Genomic DNA, 25181 nt, shown 5'->3' with positions numbered 1-25181 from the left:
AACCCAGGAAGCAAGATTCCTAGGCTCTTGACTCTACAGAGTCAAGATTACCTGGGAATGTATGTTTTCAGAACCACCACCACTGCCCCCCAGTGAATGTTTACAATTAAGCTACCATGAGAAACATTGAAATCTAGCCTGTTACTTTCAGCTGACAGATGAAGCTGTGGGGCTGTGGACCTGGGGAGGTGGCCTGGGGAGACTGCAGCCCTCTCCAACCCCCATCCCGACTCTGACCGAAGTATACACTCTTAAGAAGGAATAAGAAAATGTTTATTGTATAAATGTCCCATTAAAGCCAGTCCCTAGAAGCACTCCTCTTTGTTTTTGTTCAGTCATTAAGTCATGTCCAACTCTTTGCGACCCCATGGACTGCAACATGCCAGGCTTCCCTGTCGTTCACTATCTCCCAGAATTTGGTCAAACTTATATCCATTGAGTCAGTGATGCCATCCAACCAGCTAATCCTCTGTTGCCTCCTTCTCCTCCTCCCCTCAATCTTTCTAGGGTCTTTTCCAATGAATCGGCTCTTCAAATCAGGTGGCCAAAGTATTGGAGCTTCAGCATCAGTCCTTCCACTAAATATTCAGGGTTGATTTCCTTAAAGATGGACTGGTTTGATCTTGCTGTCCAAGGGACTCTCTCAAGTCCCCCTACACCCCACTAAAAGGAAGTTACTGAATTGTTACTGGACTTAACTAGTCACATGGTTACCATCCGTCTCACTTCCCAGCCTGACAAATAATTCCATTCTATTTTACAATATGTAGTTTTAACTGTTTTGGTTTTGTCCAGTGAGGAAATGAACTTATATTGAGGGCATGGAGCTCACTGCCTCTGCTATCAATGCAGACATTGGACCAGTTATATGAACATGTTCTGCAATTTATCAGACATGTAAATTAGTGGGTCCTACCAATGAACCTACAGATCCGGAAGCTCTAGTGGTGGGAGCAGTGTGATCTGTGGTTTTAACCAGCCCTTCAGGTGACCCTGATGCAGAACAAGTTTGAGAACCACTCTCCTCCATGGGAACACGCATGCACTCAGCACCAAAGTTGTTGATCTGGAAAGTTACATGTGTAGGTACACAGCCAGCCACCTGGCGTTCCAGCTCGAGAATGCAGTTTTATCTCTTTGGAGGCAAAATTCAAATCTCATTTGTTTATCTGATAAATGAAATAGCTTATTTTAAGAGACCAATCCAAGAGTAAATTCCTTCTTTTTTTAACAGCAGGGAGCTCAAAACACACCTGGTTACAATTTCAGTTTCTCAATGGCATGTTGAGTGCACAGCCCGGCTCCACGAGCAGGAACAAATCAAGACCACTGCAATCTTTGCCAACTGCTCATCACAGGTGTTCCAGGTACAACTCAGGCAAGGTGTGGGCGGGGTCTGGGCGGGGCTGTCTGGCCCTGACGAAACTGCCATTCCCCAGCAGCCAATCAGTACCTAGCACGGGCCGCTGCCTGCCATGCCGTTAGCTCGGTTACCACGTGCAGAGCAGTTTACTCCTTGAGGTCAGTGTCCATCCGCCCTGAAAAAAGAGGATCCTTCCCATTTCCACTGGCTCCCAGGCCCTTCAATCGCCCAGAGAGGACATCGAGGTAAGAGCAAACCCAGCGGCTCTGAGGGGTCGAGAGGCACAGGGGTCCGTTTGGGCCGGCATCGTGGCTCAAAGTCCCAAGTCCCGGCGCGGAGGAATCTGGTGTGAGAAAACCGTTGGCTGCGCCGCGGTAACTGTTAGTGTGACCCGGCCGTCCGCTAGTTTGCGGAGGTTGGGAGCACGTAGCTGCACACCAGCGCCGCACGGTTGTCACCGTCGGGCTCCAGCCTGCGTGCCTGCGGCGGGGCATCCTCCACCGCGGTCCTTTAGCCTGTGCTGAGTCCTGTATTGAGGTGTCCTCTGCCGTCAGTGGGCGCGGGTGGGGCCGGAGAAGCGAGCGGGATCGGGAGAAGGACTGGGAACCGCGCAGGGCAGCCTTAGGACGCGCAGAGGATTCGGCTGCATGTTTGGGGTGGACACTAGTGTCTTTGCCCCTGGGGTGGATGTCCACTTGACCTGGATGTCCTTTGTAGCTGGTGTGGTGCCTTTGAGCACCAGCTCGGTTTCTCACCTCCAGGTGATAGGAGTGGCTTGTGGTCCAGCCAGAGGGATGTTGAAGTGGGGAGGACACAGCTGAGTCCAGCCCGTATGCAGTGGACCTGGGTATGGGGTCGACCCGCACGGTCTGGCTTGGACGCTGTGGGTATCGCGCTCCAGGGCCCTCGGGCTCAGCGATCATCAGAACCACCTGCAGTGAACAGGGTTTCTCTCTGGGGACTGGGAGTGGGGACCCCCATTCCAATTTGCATTTCAATCGGGTGCTAGGTGTTGCCAGTCCAGGAGCACGCTCTGAGAAGTACTGCAGTAATTTTTTTAAAAAATCCCTTATTGGGGTGGCAGTTCAGCTTATTACTAGGTTTTTACAACATATGCACATAGACACTGCTAGGTTGCCATGCTTTGGGCTTAGGTGCAAAGGACTAGACTGATTAGCAGCCCTGTCTAGAGGAGCTCTTGAAATGTGTGTGTGAGAGGGAGGAGGAACTGCTTACCCATGAGATGTGGTGGTTGCTGTAATTAATACACATGCAAACAACTTGGTACAGGAAGGTGGAAGAGATGGCCTTTGGGCTGATCCTTAAAGGATAAGCTGAATTCTTCCATTTCAGAGAGGAGAGTGTGGTTGGTGCTTTAGCAAAGGATGTGTGTGCCCTGGGACAGAGTGCATCAAGGAATTTATCATAGCTGGTGCATGGAGGAAAGTAGTGTTTGCTGGAGTATAAAGCAGAGATCTCCAGATTTGACTCAGTTGACCATCAGTAAGAGACTTGGGCATATATCCCTGTGTGCTCCGTGCATGAGTTATGTATGTATTTGTGCATGCTTAGCTGCTCAATCATGTCAGATTCTGCGACCCCATGGACAGTAGCCCACCAGGTTCTTCTGCCGGGATTATCCCGGCTAGAATACTGAAGTGGGTTGCCATTTCCTCCTCTAGGGAATTTTCCTGACCCAGGGATCAAACCCACGTCTCCTGGGGCTCCTGCATTGGCAGGCAAATTCTTCACCCCTGAGCCACCTGGAAGGCCCAAGTTATGTATGTATAACAATTGTCATAATATACATATGGTAAATTCAGAATACTTTATAATGGCATTTAAAATTTGTTCTAATATGCTGGTTTCTCAGCAGATTATATTGTGTAACCTGCTTTGGAAATTGCTGATTAGATCATTAAAGTTTTTACAGGCATGTGAGCTAATGTATTTTTAGTCCTTTAGTGTTTGATAAAGAGGTCTTTAAAAGTGTAGTGTCATTATATTTGTCTTCCTAGGAAAATTGCCATGGAACAAAAATGTTTAGAAGCTGAGAAAACTCAGAAAAGGCTTATCCTGACTTAAAGCGGAATGATTTAATTGTAATTAGTCTTATAATCTGCCCCTCTTTAGAACCTTAGGTAGTCTCTCTGTGAATTGAGTGTCAAATACAAGCTCATTACCCTTCAGTCACAATGGACGTCTTTTAGTCCTGCAGACTAGTCAAGCTCTCAACACATAGTCACGAGCTGTTCACTCTTGTCTGAAGAGTGGTCCCACTGCTGCTGCTAAGTTGCTTCAGTCGTGTCGGACTCTGTGCGACCCCATAGACGGCAGCCCACCAGGCTCCCCCATCCCTGGGATTCTCCAGGCAAGAACACTGGAGTGGGTTGCCATTTCCTTCTCCAATGCATGAAAGTGAAAAGTGAAAGTGAAGTCACTCAGTGGTGTCCAACCCTCAGCGACTCCATGGACTGCAGCCTTCGAGGCTCCTCTGTCCAGGGGATTTTCCAGGCAAGAGTACTGGAGTGGGGTGCTATTGCTTTCTCCAAGTGGTCCCACCTAACCTTCCAATTCCTAGTCCTCCTGCATCTCAGTTTAAATATTAGTTTTGTCGCAGACAGACCTCTTCAGTATGTAAATTAGTTCCTGCTTTCCTCTTTGTAAGAACATTCTTTGTTCCTTGTTAAACTTAAATATTTGTGGTTATGATTTTTTTCTGCCGTTTCCACAAGGGCTCACATGTGTTGAATGCTCGTGGTATGCCAGGCACTTTGTGCTCTCTGTGTGTTCGCATTGAGTTGTTCTCAGTTGACCTGTGCGGTATAGGTTGTTATTGACTATTTTACAAATACAGGTGCAAGTCGTAGGTTATGTGATTTGCTTCACAGGTTATGTGAAGAAGAGCCAGTCTGGCTCTGATAATAACTTGATGATACTGCTTTCTACTCTATAGTTGGGGGTGAGTTGGTGGAGAACCTTTTATACATGGTAATATATTTGATGCCTGATAGATCCTAGCTTACATTAGGTACTCATTTACAGGGTGCTGTTGAAAAAATGTGGGGAATTGTTGGTCATGTGTGGTAGGAGCAGTAAAGGAGTAGTTTGGAGATGAATGACTGTTTCCTTAGAGACAGAGTGGATGCCACTCATCAAGAATGAAATTATGGGGCGTAAATGATGTGGTAAAAAAAAAAAGATTAAGCTACATGCAACTGTGGAATGATCCAGGAAGATACAGTAGTGTATGTATAAGAATTACTTAAAAGGCCTGGCATAAAGCTTACCATAAGAGCCCTCTTTCATAGATTACATATCTAGGTGTGAAAGAACTATTCACCAATATCTTAAGACTTTTTATAATTAATTCAATTGAATGATGACATACTACATGAAAATAAGTCTTCTACTTCAGTGCTGTCACCCAGCACAGGAGCACTTAGGTTTTGCTGAAGGTGGGGATACTGCCTTAAGAGGCAATATTGGATAGTGCCTTCAGAGGCTAGGAAACTCTGTGATTACCCAGGAGCTTATTTTAGAATCTTAACCAAATCAGTTTAAAGATAGCATTGTAGAAACACTCAAATACAATTGCAAACATTGAGTATTGTCTTCATGATTATTTCCTCTTAAGAAAAAGGAAAATGACTGGGAGAGCCAGAGCGAGAGCAAGAGGAAGGGCTCGTGGTCAGGAGATGGTGCAGCACGTGGGCGCCTCTGCGGTGAGTATGTCACTCTTTTCTAACTGCAGGGAGAGTCCTTGAGAAACAAACTGGCAAACAAAGATCATGGCATCTGGTCCCATCACTTCATGGGAAATAGATGGGGAAAGAGTGGAAACAGTGGCAGACTTTATTTTTTTGGGCTCCAAAATCACTGCAGATGGTGACTGCAGCCATGAAATTAAAAGACGCTTACTCCTTGGAAGGAAAGTTATGACCAATCTAGATAGCATATTGAAAAGCAGAGACATTACTTTGCCAACAAAGGTCCCTCTAGTCAAGGCTATGGTTTTTCCAGTGGTCATGTATGGACGTGAGAGTTGGACTGTGAAGAAAGCTGAGCGCAGAAAGAATTGATGCTTTTGAACTGTGGTGTTGAAGAAGACGCTTGAGAGTCCCTTGGACTGCAAGGAGATCCAACCAGTCCATTCTGAAGGAGATCAGCCCTGGGATTTCTTTGGAAGGAATGATTCTGAAGCTGAAACTCCAGTACTTTGGCCACCTTATGCGAAGAGTTGACCCATTGGAAAAGGGTCTGATGCTGGGAGGGATTGGGGGCAGGAGGGGAAGGGGACGACAGAGGACGAGATGGCTGGATGGCATCACTGACTCGATGGACGTGAGTCTGAGTGAACTCCGAGAGTTGGTGATGGACAGGGAGGCCTGGCGTGCTGCGATTCATGGGGTCGCAAAGAGCTGGACATGACTGAGCAACTGAACTGAACTGAAGCCTTCATCAGCTTAGGCTGTCAAATTAAATTTAAAAACTGTGTCCTGTGAAGGAGGTAGGAACTGTACAAGGAAAACTGTGTTCTATGTCCTGAGGGTATTGGAAGCTGGTTCTTGACTTCACTTGGTAACCCTTCTTGAAGAAATTTCTTCGTAAGAGTAAGATATTTGATTACTAATTTAGATCAGTTTTGGTTGAATGCCTTAGATTTGTTTGACTAGTTATGTCCTCTGATGTCTGTGACCTCTTGACACAAAAAGAATGCTGTTCTTTATTTGCATATAACTGCAGAGTCAGCAGCCTGGTTACATTCAGCCTCGACCTCAGCAGCCGCCAGCAGAGGGGGAATTAGTTGGCCGTGGACGACAGAGAGGAACAGTGGGAGCAACAGCGAAGTCACAAGGTGAAGGGAGAGGGAAAGGGCTTCCTGCATGTGTTTGTGCGCTTGTAGCAATAGATGGGGGGCAGTTACCAAAATCCTGTTTAAAGAAAAAGGAGTCCCAGCATCTCCCTCAGGCTGTGCAGCCTGCCATGGATTGCAGTGCCTCAGGATTTCTTTTCTTGGCAACCAAAAAGAGCAAATTCTAGAGCCCCACACGAGCTTTTACAAAGCAGGTAAATTCTAAACTAATTATAAATGTGCTTATTAGGTATTAATTTAGAACATTCTCTTGGCTTCTTTAGTGGTTTTATCAAAGCTGTACCAACTTTAGTGTTTGTAACTTTGACTTATAAAATATATTTTCACGTGTGTGGTATTGGTTCATCCTCTGGCAGCCAGTAGAGTCAGAACGCCGGTTCTGATTCCAAAAATTGTGCTTTTTCCCTGCATTGTTCCAAAAGCTAATTTTTTTGGATGCTTGGTATAAGATTCTAATAGTTAATAAGTTTGGTTTTAGAATTGGAAAAAAACAAACATATATATACGTAGAGAATTAAACAAACTCATATATATACGTAGAGAATTAAACAAACTCATATATATACGTAGAGAATTAGTATAGTAACAGTGGCTTTTAAAACCCTGGGATTGGCATGGGAAATGGGCAATAAAAGTGTTGAAGCAAATGGAAAACTTGAGAACAAAGCTGGTTCCTTGCTTTATGCCTTGCACCACTATGACCAAATATTTAGTCATCACAGATGAAACCCATGAAATTTAGAAAACATGGATAAATCTAAGATGAACTTGAAGTGGTATGAATTGAACTGTGACAGATACTGTCAGACTCAAGAGACAACTTGGAAACTTAACTGAAATTAGCAAACAGCTGATCTTTCTGATACACGGAGCAGTCTTATGAATCTGTGATGGGAAAGTGGACAAAGGAAAGGGCAAATCATTGAGAAGTGCAAAGGGCAGTGAAAATGCTAAGCCTTACCATTAAGTTTAAATTGAACTGGAGCATTTTTTAATCTGGTTATTCTCCATTTTATTTTTTTCCAGTTTTGGCAGTTTTAAAATTGGAACTTGCGTTCCATGTAGGATTGTACTAACTTTTGGATGGCGTTTGTAATGTGTAGCAGCATTACACTTTAGTAGCAGTTATATTCGTGGTAATTTATCCAGACACTGAATAAGTACAATCATGTAAGTAAGACTGTTAACTATATTCAAGACCCCAAAACTGGAAAAACCTGTTCGGTAAGGGTAAAACCTGTTGTACTTTAATAACAATGGAGTACCATTTAGCCATTTTCAAAAATGTAAAAACTTGACTGAAATGAAAACAAGTTGTAAAACAGCTTTGTATTTTTAGTAAATATGTATTATTGTTGGCCAGTTGCTAAGTCGTGTCTGACTCTCTTTGACCCCATGGACTATAGCCCACAGGCTCTTCTGTCGACAGGATTTTTCAGGCAAGAATACTGGAGTGGGTTGCTGTTTCAGGGATTGAACCTGCTTTTCCTGAGTTTCCTGCATTGCAGGCGGATTCTTTATCGCTGAGCCATTGGGGAAGCCCCAGTGGGCTACATGATGTTTTAATTTTTAAGGTCCTTGATTACAATTCATTCATGGGAATCTCTGACTCAGTGGACATGGGTTTGGGTGGACTCTGGGAGTTGGTGATGGACAGGGAGGCCTGGCGTGCTGCAGTTCATGGGGTCGCAAAGAGTCGGACGCGACTGAGCGACTGAACTGAACTGATTGAATCACTTTCCCTGGATTAACTGATTGAATCACGTTCCTCAATCTTTTTTTAAAAAATTACCCATTTAATCCAAAAAGTGAACAGGGAGATATAATCTGTTCTATTAGAATAAATATGTCACATTAAGTTATAAATGTTTCTGATAATAGAAACATAAGGTTGCATGAGTTTCAAATATATAAGCCAAGTAAGAATTCTGTATCCAGCATTATACCAGGATATATATCCTCCAACTAAATACCTTTAATGTGCTATATTTTTAAAATACCTTTTGAAATTATCTGATCTGGCAAGATAGTTGGAAAATCTTCAGAGGCCAAAAATGACAAGACTAAATCCAGAGTGGGAATCAAGTGCTGAAACCAGTGACTCCAAAAAACACCTCCAGGTCACTTGCTTTATTATATTTTCCCTAAACATGCTCTGTATTGATCTTCACTAATACATTTTTTTTAAACAATGACTCATGAATTTAAATTGAATTCTAAGAAACTCAGTCCCCTACCTATATAAAGGTATATGTTTTTAAAGATAAGGGCCATTGTGAGGACTCAGTGATACTCAGGGTAATGCAAAGCCCTGTTTTACCGTCTTTCCCTGCTCTTGTAAGTATTACATCTCAGAAGTGCTTCTCACAGTAAGCGTTCAGGTATCCACTGTGTTTTAGAAATTAAAATGACAGGCTTAACAGATTTATCACTAATGAGGCATTAAGTGGAGAAGGCAATGGCAACCCACTCCAGTACTCTTGCCTGGAAAACCTCATGGTGGAGGAGCCTGGTAGGCTGTAGTCCATGGGATCTCAAAGAGTCAGACACGACTGAGTGACTTCACTTTCACTTTTCACTTTAATGCATTGGAGAAGGAAATGGCAACCCACTCCAGTGTTCTTGCCTGGAGAATCCCAGGGTCGTGGGAGCCTGGTGGGCTGCCATCTCTGTAGTTGCACAGAGTTGGACGTGACTGAAGCGACTTAGCAGCAGCAGCAGCAGAGACATTAAGACCTTGAGCTTTCACTCTGTAAAGTGGGATATGGTGACATGGGAGGACTCTTAAATAGAACAATAGCATGTCCTGATTTGTGTTTTTAATAAATCATTCTGGAAGATGCATGGAAGGGGAACAAAGTTTCCAGTTGTATCCCTTAAAAAATTTTTTATTTATTTAATTAGAGGCTAATTACAATATTGTGGTTTTTACCATACATTGAGGTGAATCAGCCACAGGTGTACATGTGTCCCCCCGTCCAAAACCCCTTCCCACATCCTTCCACATCCCATCTCTCTGGGTTGTCCTGGTGCACCAACTTTGAGTGCCCTGTTTCATGCATCGAACATGGACTGGTCATCTTTTTCACATATGGTAGTATACATGTTTCAGTGCTATTCTCTCAAATCATCCCACCCTCACCTTCTCCCACAGAGTCCAAAAATCTGTTCTTTACATCTGTCTCTTTCACTGTCTTGCATATAGGGTTGTTGTTAACATATTTCTAAATTCCGTATATATGTGTTAATATACTGTATTGGTGTTTTTCTTTCTGACTTACTTCACTGTGTAATAGGCTCCAGTTTCATCCACCTCATTAGAACTTACTCAGATATGTTCTTTTTTTATAGTTGAGTAATATTCCATTGTGTATATGTACCACAACTTTCTTATCAATTCGTCTACTGATGGACATCTAGGTTGCTTCCATGTCCCAGCTATTATAAACAGTGCTGCGATGAACATTGGGGTACACGTGTCTCTTTTAATTCTGGTTTCCTCGGTGTGTATGCCCAGCAGTGGGATTGCTGGGTCCTATGGCAGTTCTTTTTCCAGTTTTTTAAGGAATCTCCTCACTGTTCTCCATAGTGGCTGTACTAGTTTGCATTCCCACCAACAGTGTAAGAGGGTTCCCTTTTCTCCACCCTCTCCAGCATTTATTGTTTGTAGACTTTTTGAAGGTAGCCATTCTGACTGGGGTGTGATGATACCTCATTGTGGTTTTGATTTGCATTTCTCTGATAATGAGTGATGCTGAGCATCTTTTCATATGTTTGTTAGTCATCTGTCTTCTTTGCAGAAATGTCTGTTTAGTTCTTTGGCCCATTTTATGATTGAGTCATTTATTTTTCTGGTATTGAGCTGCATAAATTGCTTGTATATTTTGGAGATTAATTTTCGTTTCCTATTATTTTCTTCCATTCTGAAGGCTGCCTTTTCACCTTGCTTATAGTTTCCTTCATTGTGAAAAAGCTTTTAATTTAATTAGTTCCCATTTGTTTATTTTTGCTTGTATTTCCATTACTCTGGGAGGTGGGTCATAGAGGATCTTGCTGTGATTTGTGTCAGAGAGTGTTCTGCCTCTGTTTTCCTCTAGTTTTATAGTTTCTGGTCTTACGTTTAGATCTTTAATCCATTTTGAGTTTATTTTTGTCTATGGTGTTAGAAAGTGTTCCAGTTTCATTATTTTACAGGTGGTTGACCAGTTTCCCCAGCACCAGTTGTTAAAGAGATTGTTCTTTTTTCCATTGTATATTTTTGCCTCCTTTGTCAGAGATAAGGTGTCCATAGGTGTGTGGATTCATCTCTGGACTTCCTATTTTGTTCCATTGATCTATATTTCTGTTTTTGCGCCAGTAGCATACTATCTTGATGGCTGTAGCTTTGTAGTGTAGTCCAAAGTCAGGCAGGTTGATTGCTCCAGTTCCATTCTTCTTTCTCCAGTTGTATCCCCATTTAAAACATCTTTTAGATTGACAGTTACTCATATTTTGACTAAAGTATTAATAGTAGCAGTACTATATGTGGAGAGGGGAGCAGATGTCATTATTATTTTCAGAAACTTGCAGTTAGGTTTTCATATCCATAACTACTATTTTTTCAAGAGAAACTAAAATTTTTCTTTTTTTTTCTTTTAATAAAGTGTCATTTTATTAATGACTTTTGCTGAAAGAAAAATTTTTCTTCGTGGAATTCCTAAAAAAGTTTCTTCTAGGTTAAATTATTACAGAATACCCTCTTAAAAAACTAACTGAATAGATATTAGCTGAAAGACTTTGACCTTAATTTTCATATAGGGGAATAATCTAATGGCTTAGAATGGAGATTTTTATTTTATAGCCCAACTTATTTGCATTGTAGCAGACAAGATAATGTAAATTATCTGGGTTTAAATTCCAGCTCTGCCACTTAATAACTTGAATCTTTGGGTAAGTTATTAATTTTTCCAAGTTTCAGTGCCTTTTTTATAAGGTTATTGAAGGCTTATAAGATATTCATATGAGAAGTACCTAATTCAGTCCTGGATACCTTGAAGGAACTCAGCAAATATTGGTGTCATTCATCTGGGTTTACATGTGGGCAAATGGGAATGTTGATGAGAAATAAGAAGGGAATCCCTCCTCCAAATTTTTCAAGGAAGAATTCAAATTAAGCATTTATGACCAGTTGTTGCTCTCAGACTAGATTCAGTATACCTGACCTTTGTTAGTGTGGACACCTTAAGCTGAAAGTCTTTAGTATAAAAAGTTCACCAGGGGTTTATTCAGTGGCTGAGTCATGTCTGACTCTTTTGCAACCCCAGGAACTGTAGCCTGCCCGGTTCCTCTGTCTGTATAATTTCCCAGGCAAGAGTACTGGAGTGGGTTGCCATTTCCTTCTCCAGGGGATCTTCCTGATCTGTCTCCTGCATTGGCAGACAGATCCTTTACCACTGAACCACCAGGGAAGCCCCCAGATACTGAAAGATTTTAAAATGTGGAGACACAGAAAGAACAAACAAATAAGACACTAAGAGGGGTTTGGGGGACGGGGCTGGGGTGGGATAAACTGTGAGACTGAGATTGACATACACACACTACTAGGTATAACATAATGAGAAATGAGAACCTACTGTATAGCACCGGGAACTCAGTGCTCTGTGGTGACAAAGAGGGGATATATGTGTATGTATGGCTGATTCATTTTTCTGTACAGCAGAAACTAACACAACATTGTAAAGCAACTAAATTCTAATTAAAAAAAACTAAGATAAAAATACTTAACAATAGAGCCCCTGAAAATCTTGAGGCACAAGAACCAGCATATTTAGCAGTACTTTTAAAGTGCTTTATAAATGAAGCTCTTAACTTAAAACTTACCACATTCCAGTAAAAATCTGTTATAATCAATTTTTCAGGTGTAGAAATTGAAGCTCATATTAAAATAACTTGTTTACAAGATATATCAGGAACCAATATATTTTGTTTGAGCTACATTACTTCTCTTAGAGAAGCTGGCAGTTCTAAGCTAATTTTAGCATTTGTGATTAGAAGAGGACTGGTCTCCCTTATCTTTTTGTTCTCCCAAGTCCATGACTTCTGTCACTAAGATTTAGGTTTTGCTCAAAATGTCTGGTTGGGCTCCCTCTTGCCATAACATCCAGATTCCAGGCAAGACTAGCAGCTAGGGGCGTGGAGAATATAAAAGCCAGCTATTAATGCCTTTAAGGTGCTTTTGTAGAAGTTTCATCCAATAATTTCTGCAAAAGTCTCTTAGGCCATCCTTATGTGCAAGGAAGGTAGAAATTTTAGTCTATTAGGTATGTGTGTGCACTCAGTCACTCAACTGTGTCCAACTCTTTGTGAGCACATGTACTGTAGCCTACCAGGCTCCTCTGTCCACAGAATTTCCCAAGCAAGAATACTGGAGAGGTTGCCATTTCCTACTTCAGGGGATCTTTGCAACTTAGGGCTCAAACCCTTGCCTCCTGCATTGGCAGGCAGATTCTTTACCACTATGCCACCTGGGAATCCCCTATTAGGTGTGTTACTTCCTAAATAAACTTTTAAAATAATGAAATATTGTTTATTGTGTAGTCAGCAGTCTCTGCTACACAAGATAACATGCATGTTAACTGCAAGCTAGAATTTAACACTTGTCTATATAGCTTGTATTTGTTCTTTGGTCCACATCATACTAGTTATATGAAGTGTTCAGTTCAGTCACTGAGTCGTGTCCTACTCTTTGAGACGCTATGAACTGCAGCACGCCAGGCCTCCCTGTCCATCACCAACTCCCAGAGTCCACCCAAACCCATGTCCATTGAGTCGGTGATGCCATCCAACCACCTCATCCTCTGTCATCCCCTTCTCCTGCCCTCAATCTTTCCCAGCATCAGGGTCTTTTCAAGTGAGTCATCTCTTTGCATCAGATGGCCAAAGTATTGGAGTTCAGCTTCAACATCAATCCTTCCAATGAACACCCAGGACTGATTTCCTTTAGGATGGACTGGTTGGATCTCCTTGCTGTCCAAGGGACTCTCAAGAGTCTTCTCCAACACCACAGTTCAAAAGCATCAATTCTTCAGTGCTCAGCTTTCTTTGTAGTCCAACTCTCACATCCATACATGACCACTGGAAAAATTTTATACAAATTAAAAGACTTAGTAATTTGGATATTTTAACCACAGTTTTTGCAAGTAACCATGTACTGATAGTTAACCTACCCCAGTAGATGTGTATCACGGTCACAGGATAGCACAAGCTCATCCCCTCCATTCTGCTGGTTTTTAAGGAATTGGTGAGGAAATTACATTTTAAACTTCAACATTTTCTAATTCAGGTAGCACATTTAAATTTTATAAACTGCCAATTCTTACAGCTATAATTATATCATAAAAGTTGTGAAAATACTGATATTAAGGCCCTTAGGTGGTATTATACCTACAGACAGAAAAATAATTACCCAATCAGCAAATGTATTTTTCTAAGTTCTTGAATCAGTCCAGTCATCTTGGTCTTATATATATGTCCTGTGAGGGAGCTGAGTTTGCCTAGAGTGGTGACAAGAAGGGCTCCATGCAAGAGGTTCTAGCTGAGAAGTTACTTTTTTCTTTGGTTGGCAGATACCTAATACATCCTGACAGGATTGTTACACACTGTGTTTAGCACCACAGGAGCCTTTGGGTTTCATGCCGTAGTGTACTTTGGGAATTGCATTTGTCATGTTGCGTATTAACTTAGATGTATTTTTTTCTTTGTTATTCCTTTTTTTTTTTTTTAAAGAACTCCAGATATCTGCTGGATTCCAGGAGTTATCATTAGCAGAGAGAGGAGGTCGTCGTAGAGACTTTCATGATCTTGGTGTGAATACAAGACAGAACCTAGATCATGTGAAAGAATCAAAAACAGGTAGGTTAATCATTAAGAATAAGTGTCATGAGATTACTTTTCAAGTACACAGGACAGTAAATTGAAGCACTTTCACTTAGGTATTTATTTGTATGATGAATTGCTCAGGTGAAAGAGTATGTTTGTTCAAAGACTGCATGGATACTTTTTCCATTTTCCTCTCCTTTTTGGTTTTGAAATAGGTCATAGATGTTTTCAGCTGCACTGAAATGTTTGGATACATATCACATAGATCACTTTTCTCTTTAACGCTTTTTGCTATAAAGATTTCATTGCTTCAGTTGTAAATTACTTTAGGGATAATTGTTTTCTAAATGGATGCTTCCAGTAATTTATGTAAATAGAATAGTAGTCCCCGAAGTCAGATGTCTGAGAACTTGTGTTGTCTGTTGCTCTTAGCCCTTTGCTTACAGAACTGCATCTGCCTTGGCATGGCAGTGAAGATTTCAAGGAAGCATAAACTTGACATATCATTAATTGAACATGACTTACTTTTACAGGTTCTTCAGGTATTATCGTAAGGCTAAGCACTAACCATTTCCGATTGACATCCCGTCCCCAGTGGGCCTTATATCAGTATCACATTGACTATAATCCGTTGATGGAAGCCAGAAGACTCCGCTCAGCTCTTCTTTTTCAACATGAGGATTTAATTGGAAGGTGTCATGCTTTTGATGGAACAATATTATTTTTACCTAAAAGACTACAGCACAAGGTTATTTCAGTTGTTGGAATGGGGAGAGGGAAATGGGGATTCCCACCTCAAAGCCAAACCGCAACATTCTAGGGTAGCTTTCAAGAACCCCCAGTCTGTTAGGCTTCTGTCTGTTAGGGTTTATAATGCCCCCACAGGGTGTTCTGGCATAATTATATCACTCTTAGATCTACCTGAGTGACTTCATCATTACAATCAAGTAATAGTAAAGCACTTAAAATCATTTTCTCATACCCATTCTTTCTTTTTTTTTTTTAACTTTTCTACATTTTCATGAGCTTGATCTTGATGGCTCAGATTGTTGCCTTATTCAACAGGCTTATGTATTGGGCTTATTTTAACAAAAGTTTGGTTTTCCACCACTCTGGCTTCAGGTTACTGAAGTTTTTAGTCAGACTCGAAATGGAGAGCACGTGAGGATAACAATCACCCTGACAAATGAACTCCCACCTACGTCCCCAACTTGTTTGCAGTTCTATAATATTATTTTCAGGAGGTATGTTAGTGTTTTTCTTTTAACATTTTAATAAGAAATTTTAAACGTAATCTAAAGCTGGAAGGCATGTATAGTAAGTACTTGTATACTTAGTACCTAGATTTGACAGTGATTGGTTAAGATCATTGGGTTACTCTTGAGTTTTAATCATTTTTAGGTGTGATATACTGATATAAATCTCATTTATTTGCTTTAAGCAAGTGTCATGTTGTTCACTTCCTTATTTGTGTTGAGATTAGACCTTTTAAATCCTATTTGAGCTTCTATTAAGAACACACAGTCTCTCAGAGGTCTGTCACTAACCTTAGATTCCTTCTCTCCCACAGTGGGTACCAATTCAGAAAACAGGGCAGGATTTAGGCCTATTCAGATTTATTTCTTCCATCATAGGACATATACTGCATGCTCTGTAATTTGCTGTCAGTGTGGATACTCTTTTTTTCCAAATCCAAAATTAGGACACATGTTTTAAGGAGACTGCCCTCTATCCCCTTGCTGAGTGGGAAGCAATCTGGATGAGACTGAAATTGGTGTGAGAATAGTGAGACATAATACTGGGGTTTGTAATTTACCCTTTTAAGGTGGTCATAAGATATCTGCTACTGATTAATCTTGGTAGATATTTACTTGAATTAATGCAGTAGGAGATTTACTTTTCTGTGAATGATGGGTTGGCAAACTTTTTTTCTTTTTTTTGCAAATGGCCAGATAGTAAACATTTTAGGTTTTTCAGGCCATATTATCTGTATCTCAACCATTCTACTTTGCTGTTGAAGCAGAAAAGCAGTCATTGAGCACATATGATCATGGCTGTGTTCCAATGATGGACACTTCACTGATGGACACTGAAACTTGAATTTCTTATAATTCATGCATCTTTATCCATTATTATAGTTTTGATTTTTTTCTAGACCTTTAAAAGCTGTTTAAAAAAAATAGCTCTTAGGCCATACAAAAACCAGCAGGTAGGCTAGATTTGGCCCACCTACAAGCCATAGTTTGCCAACCTCTGCTGTAAGCAATATGCCATTCTAATTGTAGTGTGGGGTACTTATCAGTAGTCATTATTCTGACTTTTCAAATTCTAGGCTTTTGAAGATCATGAATTTGCAACAAATTGGACGGAATTACTATAACCCAAGTGACCCAATTGATATTCCAAATCATAGGTTTGTATAAATTGGGAAGTTTCTATTTCTTAGGTTTAATCACAGACTTTGAAAGTGATGCTCTATTTTGAAATGATCAGATTTACTATGGCTGTTAATGGTACCCATCACATTAAATGAACATTTAACTTGGTTTGAACAATGAAGGAGACATCCCAAAATACCTGGCGCTTTAAAGATCATGTGATATTTACTTGTCACAGGGAAAAAGCATAGAGTTTTCCAACACAAAGTTTATATTTGATCTTCAGTTGCTCAGTTGTGTCCGACTCTTTGCAACCCCATAGACTGCAGCACGCGAGGCTTCCTTGTCTATCACCAGCTCCTGGAGCTTGTTCAAACTCATGTCCATTGAGTTGGTGATGCCATCCAACCATCTCATCCTCTTTTGTCCCCTTCTCCTCCTGCCTTCAATTTTCCCAGCATCATGGTCTTTTCCAGTGAATCAGCTCTTCACATCAGGTGGCCAAAGTATTGGAGCTTCAGTTTCAGCATCAGCCCTTACAGTGAATATTCTGGACTGATTTCCTTTAGCGTTGACTGGTTTGATCTCCTTGCAGTCCAAGGGACTCTCAAACGTCTTCTCCAATACCACAGTTCAAAAGCATCAGTTCTTCAGCGCTCAGCTTTCTTTATGGTCTATCTCTCAAATCTGTACATGCTTACACATCCATACATACACATATTTGCTCATCACCTAAACTCATCACAAAAACTTATCACCTAATTATGATTGCTTCAAAAGTTACTGTAGTGTATCAGGATGTACACACAAATGGTTTAGGTTTATTTATAATAATTGTAGATATTTTCAATTAGACTTTTCAAGTTTTTAGATCAATATAAAATTTTAGTAAAGTTAGTGTATTAATTTAAAATGGAAATTATAATGTTATTATAAAATAACATTCATTGTTGGAGATCTTAAAAAGATCAGTATTTATCTGGAAAAGATAAAAATAAGTAAATTTAGTGAAAGACTTATCCTTTTGACCTAGCTAATAAAGGTAAAAAACAACTTGTTACATACAAAGCATATTGGGATATTCATAGGATTTACTTCATGGTTTTCATTCCATTTGACAGATTGGTGATTTGGCCTGGCTTCACTACTTCTATTCTTCAGTATGAAAATAACATCATGCTGTGCACTGATGTCAGTCATAAAGTTCTTCGAAGTGAAACTGTTCTAGATTTCATGTTCAACTTGTTTCATCAAACCGAAGAACACAAATTTCAAGAACAAGTGTCTAAGGAACTGATTGGTTTAATTGTTCTCACCAAGTAAGACTTTTAAGAATGTAAACTAATTTTACAAGTCTTAAGATGTTTGGGCTTTCTAGCCCTAAAATGTTAGTTGGGAAGTAGGGTTTAAGATTGAGAGGTGAGAGTGCACAGAAATGGGAGGGAAACTTACAACCTCCCTTAAGAGTTAAAAGATCGGGGGGAATATACTCATCTGAAAAGGAGAAATATCCAATTATTTCTATCCTTTTTAGTTATAATTTTATTTTCTAATATTAATTTAGTTACATCCCCATCTCTCTTGCATCAGTTCAGTTCAGTTGCTCAGTCATGTCTAACTCTGTAACCCCATAGACTGCAGCACACCAGGCTTCACAGCTTTTAAGAAATTTGTTTCCTTGTTCTTTCTATACTATTGCACATTACCAAATGATTTGAAATTTTATTTTCTAGAAAGTGTATGTTATCTAGTTTTTTCTTTTTAATAACATTTCTACATGTTTTAATCAAATATTGACAAATCTCAACTGGTCATAGGTATAACAACAAAACATACAGAGTAGATGATATTGACTGGGACCAGAATCCAAAGAGTACCTTTAAGAAAGCAGATGGCTCTGAAGTCAGTTTCTTAGAGTACTACAGGAAGGTAAGACATTAATATTGATTTTTATCTTTTTAGTGTGAATTGCTTAGACCTTAGGAGAAATCTGAAATACCTTCAGTAGAATTTTCTAATAGCTAATGAATTTTCTAATACATATGGAACAAGTGGCTCTTATAGCTGTATATAAATATGTTTATCAACCCAGTCACAGCATAGTTAGCTCATTAGCAAGTGAGATGTGCTCTTTCCTGGTTCTTTTTCTGAAGCAGATTCAGGATTACATTTGAACCTAACCATGTAGAGGACAAATAAGATAATAGATGATAAAAAACACAAGTTAACAGCTTACCATACTGTCTGATTCTGTAACTAGCACTTTTTCAAAAACTTCATCTGCCAATGGCAGCTCAAGATCTTTGAACCCTTAGCATCAGTTGTGATAAATCTGCAAATGGGTTAACTCTTAACCTTTGTCTAACATGTTGACAGAATTCAGACAGACTTGTTACATGAAGGTTAGATAGTAAGTTCAGTGGTTGATCTTCCAGCACCAGTTTATAAAAGATGATTCTAGCTTTTGGCACAGTGATCACTAAATTGAAAAAGACACCAGAGACAAATAACATTAAGTTTGTACAAAAGTAATTGTGGCTTCGGACCATGAATTTCAAGTCATCATCAGTTCAGTTCAGTTGCTCAGTCATGTCCGACTCTCTGGGACCCCATGGACTGCAACACGCCAGGCTTTCCTGTCCATCACCAACTCCTGGAGCTTGCTCAAACTCGTGTCCATCAAGTTGGTGATGCCATTCAACCATCTTATTCTCTGTTGTCCCCTTCCCCTCCTGCCTTCAATCTTTCCCAGCACCAGGGTCTTTTCCAGTGAGTCAGTTCTTTGCATCAGGTGGCCAAAGTACTGGAACTTCAGCATCAGTCTTTCCAATGAATGTTCAGGACTGATTTCCTGTAGGATTGACTGGTTTGATCTCCTTACTGTCCAAGGGACTCTCAAGAGTCTTCTCCAACAGCACAGTTCAAAAGCATTAATTCTTTGGCACTCAACTTTGTTTATGGTCCATCTCTCACATCCATACATGACTATTGGAAAAACCATGGCTTTGACTGAATAGACCTTTGTCAGTAATGTCTCTGCTTTTTAATAAGCTATCTAGTTGATCATAGGTTTTCTTCCAAGGAGCAAGCGCCTTTTAATTTCATGGCTGCAGTCACCATCTGCAGTGATTTTGGAGCCCAAGAAAATAAAGTCTGTTGCTGTGTCCATTGTTTCCGCATCTCTTTGCCATGAAGTGATGGGACTGGATGCCATGATCTTCGTTTTCTGAATGTTGAGTTTTAAGCCAACTTTTTCACTTTCCTCTTTCACTTTCATCAAGAGGCTCTTTAGTTCCTCTTTGCTTTCTGATAAAGGGTGGTGTCATCTGCATATCTGAGCTTATCGGTATTTCTCTTGGCAATCTTGATTCCAGCTTATGCTTCATCTAGCCCAGCATTTCGCATGATGTACTCTGCATATGCATGGTGACAATATACAGCCTTGACATACTCCTTTCCCAATTTGGAACCAGTCCGTTGTTCCATGTCCAGTTTTAACCGTTGCTTCTTAACCTGCATATGGATTTCTCAGGAGGCAGGTCAGGTGGTCTGGTATTCCCATGTTTTTCAGAATTTTCCAGTTTGTTTGTGAGCCACACAGTCAAAGGCTTTAGTGTCAAGGAAGCAGAAGTAGATGTTTTTCTGGAATTCTCTTACTTTTTCAATGATCCAGTGGATGTTGGCAGTTTGATCTCTGGTTCTTCCTTTTCTAAATCCAACTTGTACATCTGAAAGTTCTTGGTTCATGTACTGTTGAAACCTAATTTGGAGAATTTTGAGCATTACTTTGCTAGGGTGGAAGATGAGTCCAATTTGGCGGTAATTTAAACATTCTTTGGCATTGCCTTTCTTTAGGATTGGAATGAAAACTGACCTTTTCCAATCCTGTGGCCACTGCTGAGTTTTCCAAATTTGCTAGCATATTGAGTGTAGCACTCTAACAGTATCATCTTTTAGGATTTGAAATAGCTCAGCTGGAATTCCATCACCTCCACTAGCTTTATTCAAAGTGATGCTTCTTCAGGCCTATTTGACTTTGCACTCCAGGATATCTTGCTCTCGGTGAGTGATCACAGTATCGTGGTTATCTGGGTCAGTAAGATCTTTTTTGTACAGTTCTTCTGTGTATTCTTGCCACCTCTTCTTAATCTCTTCTGCTTCTATTAGGTCCACACTGTTTCTGTCCTTTATTGAGCCCATCTTTGCATGAAATGGTCCCTTGGTATCTCTAATTTTCTTGAAGAGATCTCTAGTCTTTCATAACTAAGCTCCAACACATCTTTATTAACCAAAATAGGCAGTATTCCAATCAACACATTTTGCCAATGAGAAATAAGTTTGTTTATTCCTATAGTGTAAAAATCTGTGCTTCGGGATTAGATGAACTCTTGGAAAGCATTTGCTGCCTTCTGCTGGTTGTGGAAGCATTTTGCCAATAGAAAGTTGTCAAGATGCTTGAAAAGGTGGTAGTTAGTCGGCTCGAGGTCAGGTGGATACGGCCGATGAGGCAAAACCCTGTAGCCCAGTTGTTTGAGCTTCTGAAGCGTTGATTATGTGGTGTGAGGCTAGGCATTGTTGTGGGGAAGTGGGCCTGTTTTGTTGGCTAATACTGGCTGCAGGCTTGCAGTTTTCGGTGCATCTCATCAATTTGCTGAGCATACCTCTCATATGTAATGTTTTCACCGGGATTCAGAAAACTGTAGTGGATCAAATGAGCATCAGACGACCAGAAAAAGGTTTTTTTGGCCCAAGTTTGTCTTTGCGAAGTGCTTTGGAGCTGCTTCTCGGTCTAACCACTGGGCTGGTTGTCGCCAGTTGTATAAAATCCACTTTTGATATTGTTGCATAGAATAAGACAATTCAAAACTAGTTTTTTGGTTTGTGGTCGGCTTGTGAGGCACCCATTTGTGGAACTTTTCACCTTTCCAGTTTGCTTCAAATGCAGAATGACCACAGAATGGTCGACGTTGAGTTCTTCAGCAGCGTCTAGTATAACTATAAGAGGATCAGGTTCAGTGATGCTCTCAGTTGGTCATTGTCGATTCCGATGCCCGGCCACTGCTCTCCTCATCTTCAAGTCTCTTGTGTCTTTCGTAAAACTTCTGCAGTATACATTTGTTAGCAGTTCCTGGGCCAAATGTATTGTTAATGTTGTAAGTTGTCTCTGCTGCTTTATGATACATTTTGAACTAAAAAAAATATTGCTTGAATTTGCTTTTTGTGTAACATTTCTATAGTCTGAAATAAATATAAGCAGCAAGTAATAAGTCATTAGCAAGAAATGTACATTAAAATGATGTATAACCACATTTATTTAAGAATGAATTCCAATATCAAATGGTAAAGTGCAACAGTGTAAAACTGAAGTTACTTTTGTACCAACCTAATAGAACAGCTACTGACTAGAAGAAAATAAAATGTTTCTATAGGAAGGCATCAGACATTGTTGTAGTGGTCAGAGATGAGCAGATCTGCCTCCTAAATTCTTAGAAGTCACTTCCCATTTGATGTGCTCTGTCAGAAGTGCAGGAAAACACATCAGTTAAAATTTAAAGCTTGTCTTTGAAGTGCTAAATTTTATATAACTTTTTTCTATTTTCTGTAGATTATGTTTTTTCTGAAAAGTAGAATAAATGAACTATTGTGTGTGTGTGTGTGTTTATATATATATTATGTCAAAAGTATTCATCTGACTGGTGATCTTTGAAATGTCTTTTTGCTGAAAAATCTGTTGCTGCCTGATCTTCAGCTGCTCTCCTGTGAATGAGAAGATCAGATGCCACTCTGGAGGGAAATGATGCCCTAAGAAGTTGCATTAAGAACTGGTCTTACTCTGGCAAAATGAAAACAGGCCAAGGGTCATCTCAGCTTGATTTCCCTACTGCTGTTTTTAACCTCTGAAAATTCCTTGTAGACTTGAACCGTGTTTGACCTAGATTCTTCTGAGTGTCAGAGGTTACTGTGACAAACGAGTTCTGGCATTTTTCTGTAGTTCATTTGAATAAGCACGATCAGGGATGGGTAGAGTTGGTATACATCAGCAGCAAATACAGAGAGGATACAGTTGAAAGTTGATTTAAACCTGAAGCAAGATCAAGGAAAATTCTCCCCTTCTCTGACTAGTACCGAATCTTGCATGCCTGCTTGTTCTTCCACAGTTGAAGTGAACATCCTGTTAAATGTTGACATACTTCAGGGTTCTGCCTCAGGTCCCCAATTGCTATATATTTACTCTTCAGGTGATCTCCAGTCTGTGCAAAGACTTCAGATATAATATGCTAACAGTTGGGTGGACTTGAAATATGTGAAAGAAATAAGGCATTCTTAAAACTTCGTAGTGGAAATTCAGTTTTAGTAATAAGTGATGGCTTAGATACTATACATTGAAGAGAATATCTAGGAAGTACTCAGGGTGGGAGATAAGGGCCTTTGGAAGGAAAGATCATGGTCACTAACTTAAAAAATCTAATATTAAACAGAAATGAAAGTGCTGGTTCTTCAGATGTAGGGGAAAGTGTTAAAAGAACTGACAGGCTTTCTTTTACGCACTAAGAATATAGAAGAGGGAAATCCCACAGCTCTGTAATTAAGAATTATGCGTTTTAAGGCCGTTTGGTGAAATAGAGAAATAGGAATACTTCTGAAATCACTACCACCGTTCTACCTGTGTGTATACCCAAGTGAATGATGTGTAAGCAGGGTGACTGTTAATAGACCCCTAATAAAAATAGTATGATAAAATAAATAATACAGAGAAGTGGAGCAGAGGTCACATATGCATGTTCTACTTCGAATTTTTTTTGCCTGGATGATTGGTAAAGAGTTGAGTGTAGGACAGTCAGTGCAAGCTAAAATTCACGGTCTCTTACTTGATGATGTAGGTGGCCAGCACCCTGGCTGTATGCAGGAAGAAGGAGGGGCAGGTGGAGCCGTCTTCTGGAGAGAGCAGCACTCATGGAATGGCTGTGACGGCACTACTGTCCTGCATACTTACTGCAGATGTGATTTTATTTGAGAATAAAGTTAGAGCTAAATTAACCAGGATAACGATGCTAGGAGAGGATACAGGAAATGATAGAGAGGTCTTCTAGAAGCACTCTCTAGTGAAGGGAATGCAAGAGGTCTGCTGTGGTCTGGAATTGTAGGGCTGACCTGGAGGCCAGAGACCTGTCTCACACATGTTAGATCCTAGACATCAGCATGTTTGGTCTCTTTACATATTGTAAATCTAATCTTAGACAGTGATTACATGTGGGCAGTCTTAAGATGGGGAACCTTAATACTGCTCAGTTGAAATTCAACTGCAAAGTAAACTTTCAACTTTCCCTAATTAACACTGTTCCATAGAGTGTACACATTTTCCCTCCCCCCTTTATTCTTAGTGTGACACTTCTTTCATGAGCTCATCCTTACTATGAGTAGTTTTAGAGGAATTACGCTGTTGTGAAGACCTGGAGTTACACAGACTACTGTTTCTGAACCAAGAAGTCAAAAAAATGAAGTAAATAGAAATGTAGCAAAAAGTCAAAACTTAGAGCCTTACCATCCTTGACCATTTAAGTTTTTAGGAGAAAAGATGAGTCTATAAATCACAACCTATTTTAGTAGGACCAGAAAGACAGTATGTTTTACTTGGAAACAGATATAGCCTTGGTATTAGCATATATGCTTAGTTTTAAAAAGTGAAACTTTTTTGTCCATTAACATGTTACTAAAGGCATTTACTGTGAACAGCGATATCTGTCTTCCCTTAAACAGCAATATAACCAAGAAATCACTGACTTGAAACAGCCAGTTTTGGTCAGTCAGCCTAAGAGAAGGAGAGGCCCTGGCGGCACATTACCAGGCCCAGCCATGCTCATCCCTGAGCTCTGCTACCTCACAGGTATGCTGACTTGTCTTTATTGGTGAAGCCACTGCGTGGTTCCCCTTCAGTTCTAGAAGCCATTAAACTTTCCTTTTCCGCACTCATCCTCCCTGCCACCAACCCGACCCTTAAAACTGGTTTGTCTCCTGGGAGTTCTTTACTCATCACCACCCTACGTTCCATATAGTTAGGCCCGATTCTTGTTTCTTTAACTGTATAGTTTTATTCTGTTTAAAGGTTTAACTGATAAAATGCGTAATGATTTTAATGTGATGAAAGACTTGGCTGTTCATACAAGACTGACTCCAGAGCAAAGGCAGCGTGAAGTAGGAAGACTGATTGATTATATTCATAAGTAAGTCATCTGTGCTTTACGGGGTATGTTTTCAGTTCTTTATTGTATGTGGGTTTGGAGGAGTGACTTTCTCAGGGGAATGACAGAAACTAATTTTGTTTTTTATTTGTATTTGCGGTATTCAGGGTGGGTTCTTCATGTTTCTGAGTGAGGCTACTATTTGTCAGGAAATAATTAGCTCAGTTGGTAAAGAATCACCTGCAGTGCAGATCTGGGTTCAATTCCTGGGTCGGGAAGATCTGCTGGAGAAGGGATAGGCTACCCACTCCAGTATTCTTAGACTTCCCTTGTGGCTTAGCTGGTAAAGAATCTGCCTGCAATGTGGGAGACTTGGGTTCAATTCCTGGGTTGGGAAGATCCCCTGGAGAAGGGAACGGCTATGCACTCCAGTATTCTGGCCTGGAGAATTCCACGGACTGTACATGGGGTTGTAAAGAGTCAGACATGACTGAGCAACTTTCACGTTAAGTTAAACCATGGTATTT

The 25181-nt window shown here is 40.3% G+C and overlaps 1 protein-coding gene across 2 annotated transcripts in view; it reads left to right on the top strand.

Annotated features, from left to right (window-relative positions):
• The first annotated feature begins 1525 nt into the window (after positions 1–1525).
• Positions 1526–25181, top strand: part of PIWIL1 (piwi like RNA-mediated gene silencing 1) — a 37850-nt gene continuing 14194 nt past the window's right edge. The window contains exons 1-12 of one of the 2 annotated variants that reach the window (XM_061384514.1): positions 1526–1608; positions 3046–3144; positions 5001–5088; positions 6110–6221; positions 14004–14129; positions 14630–14844; positions 15219–15340; positions 16429–16509; positions 17596–17793; positions 18292–18403; positions 24233–24359; positions 24579–24696. In XM_061384514.1, the coding sequence (XP_061240498.1) occupies positions 5011–5088; positions 6110–6221; positions 14004–14129; positions 14630–14844; positions 15219–15340; positions 16429–16509; positions 17596–17793; positions 18292–18403; positions 24233–24359; positions 24579–24696 (1289 nt within the window). In that variant the 5' untranslated portion in view covers positions 1526–1608; positions 3046–3144; positions 5001–5010. Of the gene's footprint in view, positions 1609–1809; positions 1901–3045; positions 3145–5000; positions 5089–6109; positions 6222–14003; positions 14130–14629; positions 14845–15218; positions 15341–16428; positions 16510–17595; positions 17794–18291; positions 18404–24232; positions 24360–24578; positions 24697–25181 lie in introns of those variants that run through there. The other variant, XM_061384515.1, reaches the window with a different exon arrangement.

Source organism: Bos javanicus, chromosome 17 (assembly GCF_032452875.1).
Source record: "Bos javanicus breed banteng chromosome 17, ARS-OSU_banteng_1.0, whole genome shotgun sequence".
In the NCBI taxonomy this organism is placed as follows: Eukaryota; Metazoa; Chordata; class Mammalia; order Artiodactyla; family Bovidae; genus Bos; species Bos javanicus.
This window is presented reverse-complemented; position numbering and strand designations above follow the sequence as displayed.